This window comes from Halyomorpha halys, unplaced genomic scaffold (genome assembly GCF_000696795.3).
Source record: "Halyomorpha halys isolate HHAL.00 unplaced genomic scaffold, Hhal_1.1 Scaffold1603.1, whole genome shotgun sequence".
Classification (NCBI taxonomy): domain Eukaryota; kingdom Metazoa; phylum Arthropoda; class Insecta; order Hemiptera; family Pentatomidae; genus Halyomorpha; species Halyomorpha halys.
This window is the reverse complement of record NW_027105287.1, coordinates 65,567-74,117: the sequence shown is the minus strand read 5'-3', so window position 1 is coordinate 74,117 and position 8,551 is coordinate 65,567. Positions and strand designations below refer to the sequence as shown.

Sequence of the window (8,551 nt, the reverse complement as noted above, 5' to 3'; positions counted from 1 at the left end):
GGACAAGAGATAAGATCCAAAGAGGTAGTAAAAAATATAGAGCAATGTTTGAGAGGAGAGGAATGCACCAATAATGAATGATAATAAAATAAAAACAGTGTAAAGCAATTTTTTTCAAGCCATCTAGATAATGACATAATTTCCTTAGTGAAATTAAAACTTTGACTAATTATGAGGTAAATATAATTATATGAATTACATATACACAATAATGAGAATTGTTGTTATAATTTATTATTATTTGTAGGTTTATTAAAGTACATGAATATGGGACAATAGTCCCGAAGCGTGCAACATTATGATAATTTAGAATAAAATATATTCAAATTAGAATTTTTTAACCTCAAAAAATTTATTGAAATATGTAAAATAGAAACAAGATAAAAAGAAAACACAACATTAACAGAACGACCATATATATTTTTAAAATTTACAAACAGGATGAAACAAAATAAGGTAACAATGTGAAGCTATAATTATATAACGGTAGTAAAAAATAAAAGTTGAATTAATACGATGAAAACATCACACCAGTATTCTTTGTCCATATCAATATCACATTCTTTGTCCATATTAATATCACATTCTTTTTCCACGTCAACATCACACCAGTATCACATCCTTTCTCCATATCAACATCATATCTCTGAGTCAATTAGACTTCCATCTCATACACATACGTATACTTAAATATTAAAAATCCTCAGGAAAAAAGGCACTGAAAACTTGGTAAATTCGACAATAATTGTAAATACTGAAATATTTTTAAAGTTATATACACATTGCCTTCACTTAAACATCATATATATCTCACTCTGTTTTATATCTCTTTTTCATTAGACATACATACATACAAATTTTAATTATAGCACAATTTTCTTTTTTTTTGTATACATTTATATGGTCTATTCTAGAAGTGAAATGAAACTTAAAAACAGCTAGAATTATTAAAAAATGAGTTAAGATTTGAAAAGTTACCAGAGTCATCAAATTAAAACAAATTTACATTATCAGTTCTTCCTTTAGACTTCTAGCATATTCTGGTGTATATTTACAAATCAATCAAATCTACAAAAAAAAAAAAAAAAAAAAAAAAAAGAAAAAAAAAAAAAAAGAAAAAGAAAAAAAAGTCAAGTAAATAAAGACATATACAATTACTTCATGGATAAGCCTTTTGATATTTATGCGATAGTTTACCAAGTTAAGGCATTGAACGTCCTGGCTCTGTCCGCGATCCTACGTGATCTCCGCAAATGCTGAGTGGAATTCCAATCCTGCTCGTCCTCCCAACATGAAGGCTTCAAATCGTTCTCAGTTGTATCATGGTTTATCCCATAATGGTTCCAACATAAAACTGAAAAGTCCCACTGTAATTTAAAGAGAAAATAAATTATAAATTTAAGATTGAGAACTCAGTGGAGAGAGGAACACTAGTAAGTAAAACTTATTTTTTATTAATTAATATTTACAACTGTATTTACATAAAAATACATCTAGTAAACTCGATGTGAGATCATAATGGAGTGAAATAGGCATGGAGAGAAACTATCCGTTGGTAGCATTCTAATAATATTTCTATATTAGATGTTGAGGTCGCCTTCTTGTTTCATGTTCAGGCGACACAGAGGATTGTCAGGAATGGAAGAGGAAGCAAGGTTTGAGAGATTAGGGAGTTTACAATGGAAGGATCGATATCTGGTTCGGGCTAGATCGGTTACATATGGAACACTAAGGTCTTTATGTATGATATTCGAATAATTTATCAGTGAGAAAGGAACGGATAGTGAGAAAGTAGGAATTTACGGAGTTTGTAAAGCAGTCCTGGCCTCCAGACTAGATCAAATGCCTGTTCTATATCGCAGTACAATGAAATGCAAAAATAACTTTATTCTGGGACATATGTCCCCTAAGACTAAATACATGGTTCATATAGTGAGATTTTTTATCTGGCGAGCGTTTACAAATTTTCAGATAGTAGAATGAAATTACATTGGTATATTGGCTTTACTACTGTTTATAATGTTAATCAATACCTGCCTATTTATTTGATTACAAAGATGTGGAGGTTTGGTTATTCAATAAATGAAGGAATAGGTGTTGTTTAAAGGAAAGAATGGATGAGGACTGGCGAATGGAGATGGGAAGAGAATTCCAGAGGGAGGTTGAACGTATGATGAAGGATTTGCTAAAGAAGGAGGTTCTATAGGAGGGCATATATAAATCATTCGGATGGGATCTGGTGTTTAATGAGTGGATGGATGAACGAAGAGTGAGGAGATCTAGGATATAGGTAGGTTTTTTGATGTTAAGAACTTGGAATAGAAAAACACCAAGGAGGTATTGCCTTCGGGAGGTTGGATAGAGCCACTTCAACTCGGAATACCAGCGGGAGACTTGAGAGCGCCTAGGGATCTGCACACACAGGGATACTATATTAATAAGTTATTAATTTGAACCCAAGCTATCTTTTATATTTGAAATTAGTTAAAACTAATAAAATTCTTTTTATTTCATTTTAAATAAATTTAAATTATTACAATATATATATACACTGCTGTAGTGGTCTGATTAATACAGCATTTACTAAACAAACCGTCTAAACTTCCAATACATTAAAAAAGACTGATCTGCATAACTATAAGGATTATCCGGACAGAGTTGAGCTTTGGGGCTCCACTAAACCTTCTAATTCCTCTCGTATTCAATCTTTATAATCTAAAATCCTTTGTAAAATTCTCAATGCTCATTACTTAGTCACAAATAAAATCATCCATAATGACATATGTTCCATATGAACCTTGCCCAAACCAGATATTAATCATTCTATGAAAAACTCGCTAATAATACAAAGCCACTTGTTTCCAAACTTGCTTCCTCTTATTTTACTCAAAAATTGTTATTGTAGTTTTACCTATGGGTAGATTCTCCACAAGACTGTATCTAACCATTGTAATACAACTCACATTTACTATATAATTTATTTTATTTAATACAGCAGCTGTAAACCATTATTACAACAGATTTATTAAAAAGTATATAGCTTCAGAAATTCTATGAAGTGAAAAGAATTTCTTGATATTATATTGTTCATATGACTAAACATGTTTCCATAATATCAATCAATACTTAGAAACTAATAGGGAAAAGGATAGATATCTAATGCAAGAGTTCTCACTCGGATAAAAAAGGTTATAATTTATTGACAAAAAGAATTATAAGTAAAAATTACTTACTGAGCTACTAATCATTTCAGGTCTCCACGGGTGCCATGATACATCACGAACAACAGACGAATGACCTCGCAATTTCAATACCATATTCCCAGTTAATATGTCATAAACTAAAGAAAAAAAAATTTAAGATAAAATGTATGGAAAGTTTTAAAAACCCTTACTTCATAGAAGAGATAGATCGATACTAGAAATTAAAGCATTAATTTATGAATAAAATAAAATTTTGAACTTACCAACAATTCTACCAAACGCACAACCAGTCACAATGTATCTCTGACCAGTAGAAAACTTAGGAGAGAAATGGCACCTTATTAAGGTTTGGAGAACTGAGTGGCCTCTATAAGTTGCGATGGAAGTGTCACCCTTTATGTTGGTCTTACGAGTAATAACTGCAACATGAGTCAGGAAACGTATTATTTTACTTTAATGCACTTACTTGATAGTTAGTTATTGACATATTGAATAGTTGACTAAAAAATGCCATCCTTCCCATCTGGACCCGCCCCCGAAATTGAAAAACGGCATAGAACCCTCCACTCCATATAAATTGAGTTCGAAAGAATTCAATGCAGAGATTAGTGTTTAGCATGGGTCAAACCTAATAATTCTAATGATCATAACTGCTAATAAAATTATTTTAAAAATAACAAATAAAACCCTACTTTAATCTTATTTAATTAATGATGTTCATATGATGCCGGCGAATACCTCCCCTGCTATATGACTTTTATAATTGACATTTTAAATGTTTTTTAGTAATGATAAACATAATATTTAAGAAATATATGTTAATGTTGAGGTAAGATTTTTTAAAGAAATAATTTAAGGTAAGAAACAATAATAAGAATTAGTATTTAAATTGATATAAAATTAGCTGTGTAGTAAATAAATAGAAATTATAATTAATTTTAACCTATTTATTAGAAATTTACTGTATCTTCTTAAACCTACTGATTATTATAAAATTATAAAAATAACTAATAAAACCTTTTCAAATAAGTTATGTGAAACCTTGAAATTAATAATATATAATTTCATTAACTAAACATCGTTTTATAATCCACTTACGTTTCCGGGGAGCAGTCTGCCACCGGTAGTCCCATTTGTTACTGTTGACAGCTTTCCTCGTACATTCCTAAAATTATTAAGTGAAAAATCAGAACGGGAGGCCGTTAGCAGAAAAACCGATATTAATTTTAATAAAATAAAAGGGGAGGATGATAATCCAGAAACGAGCATAAAATTAGCAACAAACATGTCATAAGCCCAGAGAATTTATTAAATTTAAAATAATATAATTATTAAATGAATCATTTTAAAATTAAATAAAAATATGAGGAGATGATCAGGAGGTGAGTTAATCAGGGTAGTAATGAAAATCAAAACGTGAAACTTATTTTATTTTATTTGTGTTGACATTTCGGCCTTCATCACAACTAAAAACAAACCAAGATAAAAATCATATTATAATGAAAACTAAAAAATAAAGTATAAACAATAAAAATAATGTAAAAACAGAATTTTACAAGAAAAAAAATATTGAAAATTAAAAAAAAAAACACAGCTATTAAGTTGATTTTTAGTTTCACCCAAAAGATGTACAACAAGGAATCCGGTAAACTACACCATTCCGGATTCCTTTTTCTACTCCTAGTTGTAATTTTTCATATATTTTTTAAATATTGTAACTCTTCTGCCTCTAAACTTTTGGAACACACTTTAACCCTCAGCCATTATTTTAACTTTGGAAACAAACAAATTAAAAATTAAACATTACTCTCTTTACGCAGTACAATAATTTGTTTTCATCATTATACTCATAGAACACCGATTGATTTTTAATATTTTTTTTTTTTATTTTTTAATATTTTCAATGTTTTTTATCTTGTATTCATTCCTTATGTTTAAATTTTATAAATTATTTTCTTATAGAGGTATTTGCTATCTTCTTAAATTCTTATTTTTATTTTTTCCCCCTCATAAAAATATGATTGTTATCTTGTCTTTGTCAAGTTTTTTTCCCTTTAGTTTTAGTAAATCATACGATTTTAATAATTTACATTATCATATGATCGTTATCTTATTTTACCTTTAATTCTAATGAAGGCCTGAAATTTAGACCAAAATGTCAGTACAAATAAAATGAGGTTTACTTATTTGTATTTAATATTACTCAACTGACTACACCTTCCGACTAGCTTCTTTCTTACCTGAGCCCGACCTATCTTTTCCTCATATTGAATCTATGGTCAACAATATACACATTGTTGTAAATAAAAATAGTTAAGTAGTTTCCATGAAGACAAAATAAACATTGATTTGACGAAAAATTGTCTCTAAGTAAAGACAATAAATTTTGGGACAAAATATTAATATAGGAAATAATTTACATATTTATAATGTGCCAGTCTCAATTATTTGTTTGACAAATAAGGAGAAAATTTAAAATCAAAAGTACTCATAATAAAGATAACTCACCTGGGCCATCCTTGATGACATTACTCTTATGTCCCACAATTTGATACTTTGATCTTTAGAATTAGAAATGAAATGGTGGCCGTCGAATCTAGAATCGATGTAGGTAATACCATCTAAATGTCCAGCCAGCACGCCAACTGGCTTAGGGGATCCTTCTGCCGGCATCAGCCTCCTGTCCCAAACTTTACAAAATCCATCATCACCGCCGCTAAAGATGATATTTGAGGTCTCATCAGCAAAAGCGACAGCATTAACATCGTCATCATGAGCCTCGATCTGGTCAGTAAATAACATTCATATAGGTAAATAATATCCATACATGTAAAATATTGTAATATGCTCTTTTTTAATGAATAGTTGATATTGATAGATTAATGATTTTAGTTGTTTTTATTTTATGTATGTCATTTCGGTATTGTTTTGGATCAAGAAGCAAGCTAACCAGTTTTCATTGTCTAAAATAAATACACTTTTCAAAACAAGAAAGATGGCGGTGCGCGTCCTTCCGAAGTGTTTGTTGGGTTGTTTGTGTTTTGTCGTTGGGTTGTTCCTTACGTGAAATATCTTCTATTACATTCGCTCTTTGAATTATTCAAACATATTTTAGTAGTACCATTACTTTTAAATTTTTATAATTATTAATACGAGGAGAAGATGGTTGGGGGTGCGGTCAAAATAAAACACAAATATTTGGAGAAGTTTGTCAGGGGGTTCGGTCAGCAAAGAACAACATAAATAAACAAAACCATATTTATTTATTATTATGGTTTTGTTTATTTATGTTGTTCTTTGCTGACCGCACCCCCCGACAAACTTCTCTAATCATTAATCTACGGTCAACTATCTACACCTCATTATAAAACACAAATAAGTTGATGTAACTTATTTAATCGTGCCAACGTTTCGGCTAGAGTTTCTAGCCTTCATCAGGGCTAAGAACAGAACAAGATAACAACCAATAAGTATAGAAAATAAAAAATAAAATATAAACAGAATGGCATAAAGGAAATAATTGTAAAGAATGGAATTAATAAAATAAAATTTATAGATAGGTAATTGAATAAGTAGATAAAATAACATAATTAAGGAAATAAAATAAAAATGAAGTTATATAATGCAAAGAAATATGGATGTATTAGTTATTAATAATTTAAAAATTAAAATATGAAAAAAAAATTGAGAGATAGAAAATATATGTAACCATAATAATTGATAAAGCGGAAAAATATAATGAATATATTCTATATTCATTGGTTGTTATCTTGTTCTGTTCTTAGCCCTGATGAAGGTTAGAAACTCTAGCCGAAACATTGGCATGATTAAATAAGTTACATAAACTTATTTGTGTTTTATTTTGACCGAAGGTTAGAAACTCTAGCCGAAACATTGGCACGATTAAATAAGTTACATCAACTTATTTGTGTTATAATTTGACCGCACCCCCAACCATCTTCTCCTAGTATTAATAATTATGAAAATTTAAAAGTAATGGTACTACTAAAATATGTTTGAATAATTCAAAGAGCGAATGTAATAGAAGATATTTCACATAAGAAAGAAAATTAAACCCTTCATGATACTGCTTTGTAAAATATTAACTTAAAAACACTTGACATAATAAATAATTTTAACTTATGAAAATTTAAAAGTAATGGTACTACTAAAATATGTTTGAATAATTCAAAGAGCGAATGTAATAGAAGATATTTCTATATCACATAAGAGAGAAAATTAAACCCTTCAATTAAAATATCCCCAACCATCTTCTCCTTGTATTAATAATTATGAAAATTTAAAAGTAATGGTACTACTAAAATATGTTTGAATAATTCAAAGAGTGAATGTAATAGAAGCTATTTCACGTAAGAAAGAAAATTAAACTCTTCATGATACCACTTTGTAAAATATTAGCTTAAAAAAACAATTGACATAATAAATAATTTCAACTTAAGAAAAAATAAAACAACAAAATTCTGTTACCCTCATAGTTCTGTCATTTCTTGCCAAATTATAAATATATATATGTCCATCGTTGGCGCCACAGAGAATCTCGTTACCTTTGTTTGAGAACATAAGAGAGAAAACACAAAACCTCCTTTCTTCTGGGCATAAGGGCAATGAAACGTGTCGACCATTATCACCTTTATCGACTTCTACCATGTGAACTAGAGGATAAATAAGTTGAAAATCAATTAAAATAAATATTTTTTAAACAGTTACACGACTCTATTAAATTTTTCTAATACAAAAGAGATACAGAATTTTTCCTATTCACAATCGTGCATTTTTTTTTCTTTATACATACCGCAGCTAGACCATGATGAATATGCTACTTTGCTCGAATCCGGAGAAAACGTAGTGTCGAGAACAGACCAGCCAATATCCCTTCCTTGAATAACCTGAAGCTCCTTGAATGTATAGCTATTAGAACAATCATAAGTCCTTAAAAATCTATCTAGAATAAAAACAAAAATAATAAAATAAGAATATTAATGAAAATAAACAATCAGTTTAGTAATAAAATGAAATAAAATGCTAAAAAAAAACACATTAAAATTGAAGAAAAACATGCTTGTAGTAATTACTATTTTTTTATTTTTTTTATTTATTGATATTTACAACTGTATAAAAAATATATACAAGTAAATTTGATGATAGTAATGCAATAGCATGATACAGACATCTACCCATTGATAAAACTACAATAAAATTTCTAGAGGAGAGGATCTCGAGGCCATCTTCTTTTCAGATGCCTAGGAGAATTATTAAGGGGCCTCTACATGTTGGCCGAGCCATGGCGAACTCAGACATACACGAGCATGTGGATGGGTGGCTTGGCT

At 29.3% G+C, this 8,551-nt stretch overlaps 1 protein-coding gene across 2 annotated transcripts in view; it reads right to left on the bottom strand.

The window, feature by feature from the left end:
• Window positions 1-399: 399 nt before the first annotated feature.
• LOC106690179 (DDB1- and CUL4-associated factor 11) overlaps window positions 400-8,551 on the bottom strand; it is a 22,445-nt gene continuing 14,293 nt past the window's right edge. For both annotated transcript variants that reach the window (XM_014435523.2, XM_014435524.3), the window contains exons 5-12: window positions 8,017-8,166; window positions 7,692-7,876; window positions 5,712-5,987; window positions 4,302-4,368; window positions 3,467-3,622; window positions 3,234-3,340; window positions 1,198-1,367; window positions 400-1,068 (exon numbers count right to left, since the gene is read on the bottom strand). In XM_014435523.2, the coding sequence (XP_014291009.1) occupies window position 1,068; window positions 1,198-1,367; window positions 3,234-3,340; window positions 3,467-3,622; window positions 4,302-4,368; window positions 5,712-5,987; window positions 7,692-7,876; window positions 8,017-8,166 (1,112 nt within the window). In that variant the 3' untranslated portion in view covers window positions 400-1,067. The remainder of the gene's footprint in view (window positions 1,069-1,197; window positions 1,368-3,233; window positions 3,341-3,466; window positions 3,623-4,301; window positions 4,369-5,711; window positions 5,988-7,691; window positions 7,877-8,016; window positions 8,167-8,551) is intronic.